General features: G+C 36.2%; 2 protein-coding genes across 6 annotated transcripts; one reads left to right on the top strand and one right to left on the bottom strand.

The window, feature by feature from the left end:
- Window positions 1-604: 604 nt before the first annotated feature.
- hsd11b1la (hydroxysteroid (11-beta) dehydrogenase 1-like a) lies at window positions 605-12,854 on the bottom strand. Of its 5 annotated transcripts, none has more exons than XM_044130116.1 (6): window positions 11,909-12,122; window positions 9,511-9,641; window positions 2,361-2,564; window positions 2,180-2,273; window positions 1,091-1,256; window positions 605-1,011 (listed from the first exon to the last, which is right to left on the bottom strand). In XM_044130116.1, exons 1-6 carry the CDS (start codon window positions 11,991-11,993, stop codon window positions 828-830), a joined length of 864 nt encoding a protein of 287 aa, XP_043986051.1. In that variant the 5' UTR covers window positions 11,994-12,122; the 3' UTR covers window positions 605-827. The 5 variants fall into 5 exon arrangements, with proteins under 5 accessions (XP_043986051.1, XP_043986052.1, XP_043986050.1 ...); XM_044130117.1 differs by lacking the exon at window positions 9,511-9,641 and adding an exon at window positions 2,800-2,930 and having other exon boundaries at window positions 11,909-12,121; XM_044130115.1 differs by lacking the exons at window positions 9,511-9,641; window positions 11,909-12,122 and adding exons at window positions 2,800-2,930; window positions 4,693-4,914.
- Window positions 12,304-14,675, top strand: micos13 (mitochondrial contact site and cristae organizing system subunit 13). The gene is made up of 4 exons (XM_044130121.1): window positions 12,304-12,470; window positions 12,867-13,023; window positions 14,132-14,189; window positions 14,355-14,675. The coding sequence occupies exons 1-4, from the start codon at window positions 12,442-12,444 to the stop codon at window positions 14,450-14,452; spliced, it is 342 nt and encodes a 113-aa protein (XP_043986056.1). The 5' UTR covers window positions 12,304-12,441; the 3' UTR covers window positions 14,453-14,675.
- Window positions 14,676-14,720: the final 45 nt, after the last annotated feature.

Genomic DNA, 14,720 nt, shown 5'->3' with positions numbered 1-14,720 from the left:
GCAACCAGTGTCTAAACACGTAAAGTAAATTTACTAGTTCTGCCTTGAGACATTTTGTGAAATGGTGCCAAATAAATAAGCTGAATTGAATTGAATATGAGGAAAACTTAAAAAAAAAAGAAAAAGAAAAAAAATGCCTAACTTTAAAATACTGTCATGAATGTAAAACTTCAACATTTATCATTCCAAGGTGAAATTTCTTGGTTAAAGAAAATATTAAAAAATAAAAACTTTATCTTAACTATTGAATGAATTTACAAAAATGCAACCAAACGTTAGTTTGTTAAAACATGCTGTTCTGCTATTTTTCTGACATACAAGTACATACTAAACGTATTAAAATGGTTTCAAACCTGATTTCCATTTTATGTTCTTTGTCACCATATATCTTTCCTGTATTAAGCTATTTGTCATGAACCCATCTTTCTATGTTAGATATAAACTGATCTATGAGGTATGAACTGGCTCCAAACTGGTTGCATGTAACTTTTCTCGTCTTTTCTTGTTTTGTTTTGTTTTTTGTTACAAACCGAAATGTAGTTTTCCTACTGTCATAACAAAAAAATAAAATAAAGAAATGTGTACACATACGACAAGACTAATATCAGAAACCATATTCACATGTGATTTTAATCTGATATCAGAAAAAATCAGGATGTGCAATCTTTTGACACACAAAAAAGGTGCATTTCCTTAAGAAGCCTAAATCTGAGAAACATTTAAATGCATTTTAGAATCAAATATTTTCAGCTATATTTGACGTGGGCATAAAATCTTGTGTGTATCAAAAACTTAGAATAAAAAAACCCCCCATCTCAACATGTTTCCTATGGATCGTAGTTGAGGGCGTTCTGGATGAGATGGCGTGTTAGAGAGGGATACCAGTCTTTGAAGAGATTCATGACATATGTGTACCAGGGATAGTACAGCTCCAATTGCCTTGTTGCTCCTGTTATGATGATATTCAATGCAGCCTCTGATGCAGGATAGGCTGGTGTTGTGATGATTCCCCTGGAGTGCATAAAAAAGTCCTTAACATTACATCGCAACGCAAGATATTGTGCATATTTATTGTACACGATTAACAAACCTGACAGCTTTCAAAGCTGATTCGGTATCAATCAGTCCCAGTGTGATTAGAGAGATCGACACGTTGCTTTTCTTCATTGCAAGTTCATGGCTGAGGGACCCAAAGAATCCATTCAAGGCAGATTTTGTTGCACAGTAAGGGGCCGTGAAGGGATTGCTCAGCTTCCCTACAAACCATAGATAAATATCTGAGTACAGTGCAGAGTACAAGAGAAGCAGATCCTGCAGTAGAGCTGCACAAGTTTGTTCTGAGCCGCTTAAAAGATTACAAGAAACATTCAAAATGTTAAAAACACACACACACACACACAAACTCAAGTTTGTATGTTGTTCAAAAAAGTTTCACACTGAGAAATCAGTACTTCAGCTCAAAAGTATATAGAATGTATATAGAATGTGGTGTTTACTTAAATTGGAAAATTAAGGTTTTTGTGGTTGATTGATAGTTTTCCAATAAATGCAATATATTACTGAAGGTTACAGTTTTGTTTTGTTTTATTTATTTATGAAGGAAACTAGAATTGCTGGGATTTTCCAGGCAGGATCTAAATCACTCAAAGCTACTTAAAGAATACAAAAAAATTAAAAATTTTGAATCTGTCTTTGGGTGGGAATGAAAGTGTCGAAAGGTTTTCTTTATTTCCACTTTTTTTGTCATGAAATACTTTTTAACCTGCATTATTCATCTGCAACAGAAGGTGAACATAAATGAATCCTCTACAAGGAATCTCCACCCTCATTTTGTCAGATTTGTTGTGTACCCCTATAACCATGTGGCCTCTGATGGCAGAGGCCACATGAGCATTTGGTATAGTGTTTTGTGACCAGTTAGTCTTAGCAGATACTCCTTTTAGGACGACCCAGTACCAGCCCACCATTGGCTACAGGTCAGTAATCAATGGGGTACGTCATATTTTTTTAATTTCTGATACTCCTGTTTTTCCCACATTTAGACACAAGTTGACAAAATCAAATTTCAAAAACATTTGCTAAAAAGGCTTTTTTCTAAATGTTATACACACCGTTTCCCACATTGCCCACCCCTAATACAAGTATACATGTATCTAAGTTTGCTGTCTATTAAGCTTACCTGCCATTGATGACACTATAGCCATTGACCCTTTACTTTTCTCCAAAGAGGGCAAGGCTCTCCAGGCCATCTGGACGTAGCTAAAGAAATTGGGCTTCAGAAAACAAAAAGACATAACAAGCAAGATCAGGGGCCTCTTCTTCGTTTTAAGCACTGACAGACCATCAAAGTGCTCCATTACCTTCATGAGCCACCTGACGTGATCCACGTCTCCATCCCACATGGCAAAGCGAGTCACACCAATGTGGTTGAGAACCAGGTAGTCCAAGCCTCCCAGTTTCTCCAGAGCAAAATCAACCACCTTGTCAGGGTCAGACTCATTAGACATGTCTCCAGAAATGTAGAGAGCTTTCTGGGCCCCCAGACTCAGACACTTCTCAGTAACCTGTGAGCGAAACAGAGTAAATATGAGAAAACATGCTGAGGCTACCCTGAACATGTAGTTTGACTACTGTATCTTGAAACCATCCGATCATTTTCTATGTAAAACTAAAATTGATCATTAAAAAAATGTGTTGCATTTACATGTGTGCTTTTTGGAAGCTGTTTTGTTATAGGCTAAATTACTACACAGTACTGAAGGACAGAGGAAACTGTAGGAAGAAAAAGAAGAAAGTGACCTGCTGTAAAACTTTCTCCCTCCTTGCTGTGATGACAATCTGAGCTCCAAAGCGGGCATAATGATATGCCATTTGTTCACCAATGCCTGAACTGGCCCCTGTGACCAACACTCTGGCACCTCTGAGAGATTCTGAAATAAAAAAAACAATCGACTGAAAAAACAAAAGCCTTTATTTCTACTAACAACATGAACAATAAATTCAAGAAGAAGAACAGCGACAAGAAACTGTGTTCACAAATGCACAAGACTCCCACTACATTGCATAAAGTACATCCCACAGAAAATTCTTGGTTGCATTTTTTTTACAGTCCCACATCTACAGTGGTTAACCTTGAACACAATAAAATGTTATCTCAGCAGGCCATTGTATTGCCTCTATAATCTCTTCAGAAAGCAGATGATTAGTATTGCTACCACAATCTGCAGCGCAAAACTTCAAAAAGAGGTCAAGGAAGAGTCATAATCAGGGTTTTAGAAAAATCATTCAGTGTGCCAAGTTTTAAAATGTTATGACAGCTAAAAATGTCCATCCTTCCATTCATATGGTTTAGAATATTTTTAAGAAGATGCACCAGAAACTGAAGAGACTGGAGTTTTCTCCAGCTGTCCACTGCTTGGCAGCTGCCTGAAAAAAGATTTCCACATTTTCCCTCTATTCACAAGAAAGGCAAAACTTGATGCTTGGAGTACAACGTCCAGGAATGATCATGGCTACTAAAGAAGCATCATACATCTTTCTGACAAGGTAACACTATTAAAACTACAGTTACCAGGTTTCAGGCAGCATCTCAGTAGAAATGCCAACCCTAGCTTACTAAGTTTATCATAAAAATGTTAAAACAAAAAGGCTAGCTGGAAAGTATGTTTAGTATGTGACCGCAATATAGAGTTAAGGCTCTTTTTAAATGAATGACTGCATCAATGCAGCATGGAATGATGCCGCTCAGTCTGTGGCATCAATAGTAGACTTTAGCTGGTCTGCATAGTATTCTGTGGTGTTTCTCATCTTCATCTTGACAATATTCCAAAGGTTATAGCTGGGGTTTAGTTCAGCCTAGTTCACAGACCAATCTGTGACATCGTGGTCATTGAACCGAGTAAAAGGGATGTTGGCAGTGTTAATATGTGCCAACAAGACCTCCTGCTGGAAAAGGTAATCAGCATTTCCATTTAGGTTGTCAGTAAAAGAGGAAGCATGAAGTGCTGTAAAAAAATCCTGCTAGATGGCTGCTAGTGCTGACCTTAAACTTCATAAAACAGTGGACCAACACAATAAGAGAATTCCCTAAATATCACTCACAATGAAACTTTTACACAGGACCTCAGTCAACTTGGATTCTACATTTATAGAATTTTCCTTCAAACTGTGGAAACTCGATTTCCAAGCAAAATACATTTATCTGAGATAACTTTGGACTACTGAACATCAGTTCATTCCTTTATTCCTTTGGCTCAGGCTAAGGATCTCTGATCTTGTCTCTGGTTCAGGAGAAGTCTGACACATGTGACACAACAGTAGAAGCCTGGACCAGGTCTTAGCAAAACCAACAAGGGCAGCAGCCATGGACTTTAATGGTTTCAGCGCCCCAAAAAGGGCCAACGGTAGTTTAAATTACGTTTTGCATGCATAATATTTTATACATGTATAAATAAACTAAACGGTACATTATTATGTGCGTAATTAAAAAAATAATAATAATAATCACTTTTCTAAATAAAATAAATAAAATCGTTTTTCGAATTCCATTCTGAAACGATAAGTTTCCTGCATGATGTTTACAGTCTGTGTTTATTAGCCTACCACATTTATCTGACATCCGTCAGTCATGCTCACAACACACATGTGCGCGTGTGCTGCAAGACTGACTCAAAATACATTTATTTAACTTACCTGGATCAAAACTTGGTCCATTCCACTTGACAGCTAAGTAGCCAACACAAATGCTAGCAATTGCAATCTTTACGAAGGCTCCCATTTTGTGCAATGTTTTTTTCTGTGCGTTTCAGCTTCCATGTGAGCCGAAATGTGTGTATATTAGCACACTTCCTCGTTTTCCCTGTTTTCCGGACGTTTAGGGGGTGTGGCTCCCAGGTTAATGTTTCATTGAACTAGAACTTGGCCTCCCTTCTGTCCCCTGGTGAAATTCTTGCTTTCATTAAAAAAAAAAAAAAAAATATATATATATATATATATATATATATATATATATATATATATATATATATATATATATATATATATATATATATATATTATTATAATATTTGGATATATCAAAAAGTAAACAAATAATTAAAATAAGTACTCGTTTTTATATTATCAGTTATCTTCTGGCTTAGAGATAAAGCAAAAGATTTTAGAAGAATGTCCCTGAAAGATCATTATGTTGTTTTGTTGACTACTGATTGGTTAAAAATGGTGGGGAGATCAGTCATCTTGTGTTAACTGGAAACTGGCCAGACGGATAAAAGACAGTGGTGATCTGAAAGTACTGAATGTGGTTTAATATTTAACAGTTTGCAAAACAATTAAGATATTTTTTTTAACTGCTAACACTGAGTCTGGTTTCTCTGGGGCTGTTTGTGCACCATAAAAAAATTGCTGCTGTTTTCAATGCATTTTATTTAACATAATTTAGGAGAAAACAAAGAGGCGTAGGTGCGGGTGGAAAATTATTTATACACAAAGCTGACTTGTGCATGCAGTGAAATAATCTCAATAGCCAACTCATAAAATGTGGGGAAATAATTAGATGCGGCAGAGGAAGACTGGACAAGGACAGTTCTCATACATTTTATGTTACAGACTCAGTGAACGCACGGTGGGGAGGGGGAAGGCCCGAGTACCTGAATGCAAAGTGCGCATGCGTATGGAATGGACCGATAACTTCAGGAGACGGATGCGTGTTATAAGATTTGACAAGTAAAGCAATATCGACTCCATTCCCAACTGAATAAATTTATTGGCCACCCACTTGTCGCATCATGATTGTGGAATTATTATATTAATCCTCGAAATGTTACACTAATATTGATTATATTTAATAATAAATATAAAACATCGTTTGATTTTCATTTGATGTTTATAGCCCAGCAATTTTGAATGTCCAACCTCCACGTCTCACCTCTCAGTGGCAAGTAGTCAGGAAATCTCTCAACTTGGGGAAACACCGATAAAGAAATACAATTTTCACATTCTGCTATTGTGCATTTTATTTGTGGCATTGTTTGTTACCTTTATGTTATTTTAGTGAATTTAGAAGGGGAGTGGCAATGAAGAAACTGTATATGTTTTAGATATGTTTCAGATGAAGAACAACCCTTTTATTTATTTATTTACAAAACTATGGATTGTTTGGATGTTGTAAAAGGATACTGAGAAGAAAGTTGAAGAAAATATTAATATTATGTTATTTAATGGAGTAATAAAAACATTCCACAGAAAGCTGAAAGCTAAGAGTTCAGTAATCTGTAGAAATGGTGAAGGAATAAAAATTAAACAAACAGTGCAGTGAATGTGAGTCTAAATTAAAGATTTCTAAGATTTCTGGTGCTTGTTACAGGAGAGGAAATAGTCCTCTATGTGTAGTCAGCACAGCATAGAATTAATTAATCTAAAAATAATTTGGAAAATAAAACTGAAAATTTATAACAGGCAATAAGATCAGGTTTGAAGGAGATTGTTGTCTACTGTTTTGAACAAAACAACTGAAAATAGACAAAGGCAGCTAAGGCTTTTTATTTTTACCTGCAGAGGGCAGACTCACACCCAGAAGTTTCCAAGCTGCTTTTGAGACAATTTGATTCCCATTCATTTTCAAAGACAAAAAAAAAAAAAAAAAAAAACATAAAGTAAAAAGACACAATAAAAGCTAATTTATTATTCTTTAAAGTCCACACACAGTGATAAGGCCATACAAGGAAATTAAAGAACTCTGTCTTAGTAACTACTAAAAGTCAAAAGTGTCATTTTGGAAACTATATGATTTTAACAGAATATATCAACATCAGTTCAAACTGAACAGTCAGGTAGAGAAAGTAACAGAAGAGAAATTAATTAAATCATCTAAATGCTCAAAACTGGTGCTTTTGGTAGAAATGAAACATGCAATGAGAGAAATGGTTGGAGATGCCTTTTTTGTTGTAATTACGTTCATGATATATTTACTTACTTTTGATTCTACTACTTTGCATGCAGTGTTTTATGTAGAATTTTAAATTTGTCTTTTTCAGGCTTAAATGTATTTTTTTTTTCATATTTTTGCTCATTGTGATGGACTGCAGTTTTCTGACTGCGTTGATCGTTGTTTTCTAGAGTCTTGTCTCTCTGAACTTATGGTTTGGGTTGCTTTTCACCTTAACAGTGAATGGATCAATTTATTTCATTTTTTTCAATAACCATCATCATTTTGGGATCAAATTGAACAACTACTCTGAGCAGGTGTAATTTAATACTCTTTGTGTTAAAATTTCAAACAAAACCAAAATTTTGAGAATGCTTGAAATCAATCAAATCAAATCAAATTTTATTTGTATAGCACATTTCAGCAGCAAGGCATTTCAAAGTGCTTTACATCATATCAAATACAGAAGCACAATGCAACATAGAATCAATGTCTGTTTTGCAAAAGTGTAATTTTTTTTATGTGAGCATAAAAACAACACAATGTGCAAACTGAACACGGATAAGGGTAGCTTTCTGATTAATCCTATAATACGACCATATGTTGATATTGCAGCACAAAATGAAACACATTAATGCTACAAATGAATATTGTTTATGGAATGTAGTTGTAGGAGTTCTGGATGACGTAGTTTGTTATTGAAGGAGACCAGTCTTTGATTAGAGTTATGACTTGTGTGAACCACGGATAGTAAAGGTCCAGCTGTCTTGTTGCTCCAGCGATGATGATATTTAATGCAGCTTCTGTGGCGGGGTAGGCTGGTACATTTGTAACGCCCCTAAAAACAGAAAATAACTCATTTGCAACTGATTTTCTTTTTTCAAAATCCTTTGTGTATACTTACTTCAGCATATTTGACAAACCTGACTTTTTCCATGGCTGAATCAGTATCAATAAGCCCCAGGCTGCATATTGAGATTGACACATTGCTTTTCTTCATGGCCAGCTCATGATAAAGAGACCCAAAGAATCCATTTAGGGCAAATTTTGTTGAGCTGTATGGCAGCGTGAAGGGGTTTGTCATTTTACCTTCAAACCAAAGACAAATGTCCCAGTAAATTGCAGAGCTTTCTCTTGCAGTTGAGTCAAACAAAATAGCACTATATGTTCAGCTTGAGCTTAAACAAAAATATGAATGTGTAAGCGTAAAAATGTGCCTTTTGAGAATCATTTAATGCCTTTGTAACTAAGCATTTATCACGTATGTGTCATAGCTTGATGTAAAGGCAAATAGTGAGACAAACTTACCTAAAAGTGATGAAACAACCACCAAAGATCCTTTACTTTGCTCAAGAGAAGGCAAAGCTCTCCAGGCCATCTGAATGTAGCTAAAGAAATTGACCTTTAAAACACACACATACACACATCAAAAGAAACATCAAGGCATTCCCTTGATTTTATGTGCTGAGAAACTGTCAAAATGATCCATTACCTTCATTAACCACCTGGTATGTTCCACATCTCCCTCCCACATGCCAAAGGTAGTCGGGCCAATGTGGTTGAGAATCAGGTAGTCCAAGCCTCCCAGTTTTTCCAGAGCAAAATCGACCACCCTTTCAGGGTCAGACTCAATGGCCATGTCTGCTGCTATATGCAGGGCTTTCTGAGCCCCCAGACTCAGACACTTCTCAGCTACCTGTGAACCGCAAGGAGTAACGTTTTACAAAACAGTTTAACAGAACTCCTGGGGCAGTTGAGATGACGTTAGGTGTGATTTGGTGCCTTATGGACAAGCTGAATGATACTGAGCTAAATGATTGTGATTGGAAGGAATATTGATGACAGGTGAAAAAATTGACCAGGAGGAAGTAGATGAAATGGGGTAGAGATTAGAACATTTAGGAAGGATTAGTCTAATTAAAAGTGGTAATAATGAAGTGGAAGCAGAAGAGGAAGATGATGGATGGATGGATGGATGGATGGATGGATGGATGGAACAGGAGATAACAGGAGATGAAAATATGGAGATATAGAAAATGACAATGAATGATTGGGATTAGAATGCCAAGCAATTAGTGCAACAGAAATCCTAAGAAGGCATACGAGACAAAAATGGGAGAAAATGAGGAAGATGATGGAGAATGTGTGGCAATGATGGATGAAAAAATTAGGAATAATGATCAGGAAGGAAACGTACTGGGATGCACATGAGGAGGATGAGGGAGACTAAGTAGAATTAGAAAGAGCGGTAATGAGAGATGAGGAAGGCGTGGAGGAATGAAGGAGGGGTGTGGAAGAAGGAATAAAAATGAGTGGAAATAAAATAAGCTGAATGAAGATAATTAGGTTGAGAAGTGATGTGAATGAAGGAATAACAACGACAGCAGTAAAGGAAATAGAATAGAAATGTGATAAGTGATACAGAGTGAAATTGACTAGACTGAGATGAAATAGGAATTATGGAAAAGGAATAAGCAGTGCGAGAGAAAGACATGCTGAATAAGCAAACCATGTAGGCTTACTTTCTGATTAGATGTGTAGTTTCAGTTCCAAAAGACAGAATGAAAAAATTAAGCAAAACTGACCTGCTGTAAAACTTTCTCCCTCCTTGCTGTGATGACAATCTGGGCTCCAAAGCGGGCATAATGATAAGCCATTTGTTCCCCAATGCCTGAACTGGCCCCGGTGACCAACACTCTGGCACCTTTGAGAGATTCTGAGACAAAGTCCACACATTTAAAAAAAACTTATTGAAAAGATGCAAGCAGTAAGGCCTCAGTCGATATTTATTGCGCATAAATGGATATGTCCTAACACAGATTCACACAGGTATTTCAATCTACAATAGGATTTCCCTTTGGAATAATGATTCTTATCTTTTATGGGACTCTCTGTAAAACATAAACCCAACCAAAGTCCCTCACAGAATATTTCACGCAAAATGAAATCAGTCTCGCTCAAAGGACTCAGTGTACAGAAAATGTCCTTGGGATATTTCAGTTGCTTAAAAAAAATACACAATACATCTAAAGATACTAGCTCTGTGCAGTTAAGTCAAGCTAAATTATGTGAATATATGTGTTAAATTTACTGCACAGTTTGTCCTTGTGGGATGGATGAATGCCTGTATTCTCTCCGTTCTAAAGCTGTTTAGTCACTTGAGGAAATCAGATTATGTGCAGTCATTTGCCCAGTTCACGATTCTGCCCCCAGTTATCCTAAAGCAATCATTAAAAACTCATAATCATTGTTTTTACACTGATTATTTTTATTCAGGGCAGAGAAGAAGAAGGCATTTTCAGCATCTGAATGTCAGAACAGTTGAATGATTGTGTTTGCATAGTTTATATTCAAGTAGTTCAGTGGAACAAATGTTGATATTTGAAAGAGCTACACATTATGTGACTGATGCTTAACATCATACAGAAAGCAACTGACCCGTCAATAAAAACGTTTTGTGAATAATATTGTTTCTTATATTTACCCTCTTTTTGTATGGGTGTGTTGAAGTTTATATTTTTAGATCATGAGGCATAAGAATAAAATTCTATTGTGAGGAATATAGCATGTTTTTGCCATTCTTCTCTTCATAGAATGGCAGCAAGTATACCACATTAATGCTGGATTATTAGTCATTACTTAGTCGGCCTGGAGCAGGCTGCTTTACAGACATGCCATGAGTAGCTTGCAAAACTGAGCATTAAAACAGAGTTATTTAATGGGTCAGTAGTGTTGCTTCACTACTTTCTACTCCCTGACTGTGTATTTTGCAAGCAGAAATATTCACAAACAGCAATAAATTATTTTCTTGTAAGTAAGGGAGCGCTAGGGGTGTAGCTATTTTTTCAGCAATCTGGTCTGAAGTGTGCAACAATGAGAAATAGCCATAGATATTTTATTAGCGGACTGCAATAGAAACCATTGATAATATTTTTTTTGTTTGTTTGTTCGCAATTCTGAATGATTGCACAAACCTACAGTTCTGGTAACTAGATTGTCTTAGTGATATTTAAAGGTTCAGATAGAATGTTTCTGATGTTTTACAACAGGAATCTAAAATGTCAGTCTTTGGGGGCAGTGTCCTACAGCTTTTGAATGTGTCACTGGTCTGGGGTACCTGAATCAACGAAATATAGAATTAGGATAAAGACAAAATTGTTTGATTCAGGCTTACTGAACCAGATGCACGTTTTAAAGTTACAGAACACCATCCTCCACTGACTGGATATTGAGAAATTGGTTTTACATTAAACATAAGTATTTAACCTAAGAATTAAAAAAAAAAAAAGATTTATTTTGTTAGAATATAATTTCTTACATTACATTGTAGATTTATAAGGGCATATGCTACTTTTGCATGCTCTGAAACCACTTCTTCAGCAGAGACTCCCCTTGGCATGTGGGAGGGGGGATGCACCATGACAGCTTTATAAAAGATATTTTAAAAAGGGCGCCCCCTCATGTCTGAAAGGAGAGTGAACTGTCCTAATGTTCAGTGGGAACTCAAAACTAATTCAGCCAACAGTTTACAGTAGTTAGACACGCAAAATAAAGTCAGGTCCAAATTACATAAAGACACTTTGAGAGAAGTGTAGCTAAAATATTTGCTGGGAAATTTAAAATAATAAAAATAATAATAATAATTGCACATTATAAAAAACTAACGTATATCCAATGTATAAAAAAGATCGGGTTACCATGAGATTATTTCCATAGTACAAATGTACATAGAAACAAGATAAATACAAACTGGGATTCTTTCTAAAAACATAAGTTTTTAGAAAGAAAAATATTTAAACAAATATTTAAACATATAAGTCAAAATAACACACTTTTTATATATTCACTGTAAGGATTTAGATTATTAAGTGTCAACATGATACACCTAATTCCCTGCAGTTAAGTAAACAAACTCGAGCTTTAACATTGGCAGCTAAATCTACATAGAAAAGAAAAGTTTAGATTCCTTATAGCTTAACGTACCTGGATCAAAACTAGGTGCAGTCCATTTCATAGCTAAATAAGCAACCAAAATACTCCCAATCAAACCTTTTACGAATGTTGCCATTTAGCCCACTTGGTTTGTAAAAGCGTCAAGCAACTTCTTGTTTAGGATTTATTCAAGTATGGCGAAACTTCACAATACCAATTAGTAGGAGGTGCATGTTATGTAATTTTTTTTTTTACTACTCAAACCCACCCCTCCATATCTGGCTAAAATAATCAAAGTGTTTTTAACCAAATTCAAATATATTTTCACGAGAAATGATAACGTTTTGCCTTTGAAAGCGTAATTTTTAAAAAATATATATATATTTAAACAAGCCATAATAATTTAACAAAATAGATAGACGACGAACGAATCTGCCGCTCTGAAATAATTAGCAACTTTATTGACAAAACAGCACACACAGTGCAGACACCGCTTGTCCTTCACTGGTCCTGACTAGCTAGTGTTCTTGTAGGATTGTTTTCTGAAAAGCAACGCAAAAAGAGAAAACATAAAACTCTGTACGATGGCTCCAAGGATCTGGCCTTTACTAAAGTTGGTATTTTTCTTTCAAGTCAATGGTTTTCATTCAAAGCTTGGTGGTTGACAAGCTAAGTACCAGATTAGCCCGTTAGCTCGCTTAAGCTAACAGTGGTAGTGCTAGGAACTCTCTAGTTGTTATCACTATTTAAAAATAACTCAGCATTTTACGGTTAAAACAGTTTTATTTGTATATACTGGAACGTTTGATGGAATTTCCAAACTAGACAAAGTTGTTAAATAACTGCTTTGAGTTACTATCATAGAAATAACGTTTATGTTGCGTACTGTAATAAAGGTTATCATGTCGTGCTTTTTTTGTTGTTGTTTCCGTGCGGAATCATTCATTATTACAAGGCTGCATGTTTTTTTTTGCTTACAGTATGGCTAACTTCATTCCTTCACTCATAGGCTTGTCTCCAAGGTGACCATTGCAGGAGGAGCAGTGTACGTCGCCTATGACTCTGGTCTGCTGGGAAGCAGTGAACAGGGGTCAGCGGCCCTGGAGAAGGCGAAAGCAGCTGTGCCACCCGCCTTAGAAGAATGGATGAAGTATTTTGGTCTGGAGGTATGGATGTGTAAATTGCTTATTTGGCCAATAACTTGGCATTTACCATATAGACTGATTTTATGTAGTAGAGACTTTGCAAAGCAAAAGTTTTACAAAGGGAAGGTTTAAAGTCCTCTTTAATTTTAATGGCATACAGTCATTTTTGCGATAACAGTGACTAAAGTTTTCTCTGGCTGTATGGAGGATTGAGTAGCACAGTGCTTACCTTCCACAAGTTGTTCCTTCTAGCCAAAGAGGTCTTCTACTCGCATGTAGGCCACCCGCCATCCTAATTAAGGTAACTGTTTTGAAATTACACCAAGCGAGTTCAAGGTTATTAACGTGATCCCATTTGTGTTATGTAATGCATTTGTTTCCTGTTTCGATTTCGATTCACAGAGAGGAGACCAAAGATATGACCATAGCAGCTGTATTCAAAATCAGTTGGCTATTTTAGGCATTTATGAGAATATTTCTTTCAGCTAAAAACACAAAAAAGGATTAGACTCCATTTTAGTGGCAAAGGATGGCCTGAAGTCATGTAAATATTATTATTTTACAAAAGTAAATGTACTGAAATTATTTCTCTGTTTAAAAGTAACATATTTAGAGAAAGGATGAGAAAATAAACCCCTCAGTAAATTTAATAGCAGTTTAACTTTGCAAAGATTATCTTGTTGTTCTGCTCTTCATGGAGTATCACAAGGTGTTACTGACTAGTTCATTGGTCAGGCTACCTGGTCAAGTAGCCAGCCTATAGACGCCATGTTTAAGACTTGCGGCTCAAAGCTTGCTCACAGTACTTTCAAAACAGCATTAGTTTGATAACAACGGAGGGTGACACTTCAAGTTTCCTTGTCATGAGCTTCCAGACAACTTTGTCTTTTTTATAAGGACAGATAAAGTGTTGAGGCTGCCAATTGCCCCAAACTGCTTCTGCCCTCTGTTCGCCACCATACAGCCAAAAAAACCCTCCTGTCTTGGTTCATTTGTGAAAGTCACGCAAATGCATGTTTTTTTGTGTCTTTTCATAATTGGGATTGATTAATAGATATACTTAAAGCCACTGTAATATTATGCATGAAATTTATAATCTAACACCCTTAACCTTTTCCTCTGTCCTTAGGCTCAGCTTCCCACCGTGCCTAAGATTGAATTCTCCCCGGTTAATTCGTGGAACGCTGGTAAGAACTGAACAGAATGTCTGTGATCACGAGTTTGGGCTTCTGAGTGAGCCTGAATTATCAGTGTAGTTTGCTTATCACAGAGCATTCAATGATTAACAGCTGAGGTTGAGATGAGTCAGTTTGATTGTTTAATACATGTACTTACTTCCCTTCTATTTACAGGAGTGCGGTGGACAATTTCGAGCCTTTCAGAGGCCCCAACAAGAGCATCTGAATATACAAATCAGGGACTGCAGTATGTAAAAGATCTCATCAAATGAACAGAACCTCCCTGGGTGACCTCACATTATTAATGTTTGAATTTTGCACCTGAGAAATGACTGTACTCCAAAAGTTTCACCCCCTCTCCCTCCAGACTAGAAGACACAAAAGGAAACTTCTGTGTGCGGAATGTGCTGGATTTAATGTAAAATGGTATTTTGTGGAAGTTGTAAATAAAGCAGGGAAGCAAAGTGTTTTTAAATTAAAAATTTGTTCATGCAAGTTAAATTGTCATCAGTGTTAATTACAAATAATGTATGAAAGAGT

Source organism: Gambusia affinis, linkage group LG10, assembly GCF_019740435.1.
Source record: "Gambusia affinis linkage group LG10, SWU_Gaff_1.0, whole genome shotgun sequence".
NCBI classification, from domain to species: domain Eukaryota; kingdom Metazoa; phylum Chordata; class Actinopteri; order Cyprinodontiformes; family Poeciliidae; genus Gambusia; species Gambusia affinis.
This window is presented reverse-complemented; position numbering and strand designations above follow the sequence as displayed.

Bases quoted from the DNA above. Each gene is read 5' to 3' on its own strand.
- hsd11b1la (XM_044130116.1), bottom strand. From the start codon at position 11,993: ATGGCAACATTCGTAAAAGGTTTGATTGGGAGTATTTTGGTTGCTTAT. The intron at 2,565-9,510 runs GTCAGTTTTGCT...TTTCGCTCACAG, and splicing joins GGGAGAAAGTTTTACAGCAG to GTTACTGAGAAGTGTCTGAG. The intron at 1,012-1,090 runs GTTTGTTAATCG...TATGCACTCCAG, and splicing joins TCAGCTTTGAAAGCTGTCAG to GGGAATCATCACAACACCAG.
- micos13 (XM_044130121.1), top strand. From the start codon at position 12,442: ATGGCTCCAAGGATCTGGCCTTTACTAAA. The intron at 13,024-14,131 runs GTATGGATGTGT...CTCTGTCCTTAG, and splicing joins TGAAGTATTTTGGTCTGGAG to GCTCAGCTTCCCACCGTGCC. The intron at 14,190-14,354 runs GTAAGAACTGAA...TTCTATTTACAG, and splicing joins GGTTAATTCGTGGAACGCTG to GAGTGCGGTGGACAATTTCG.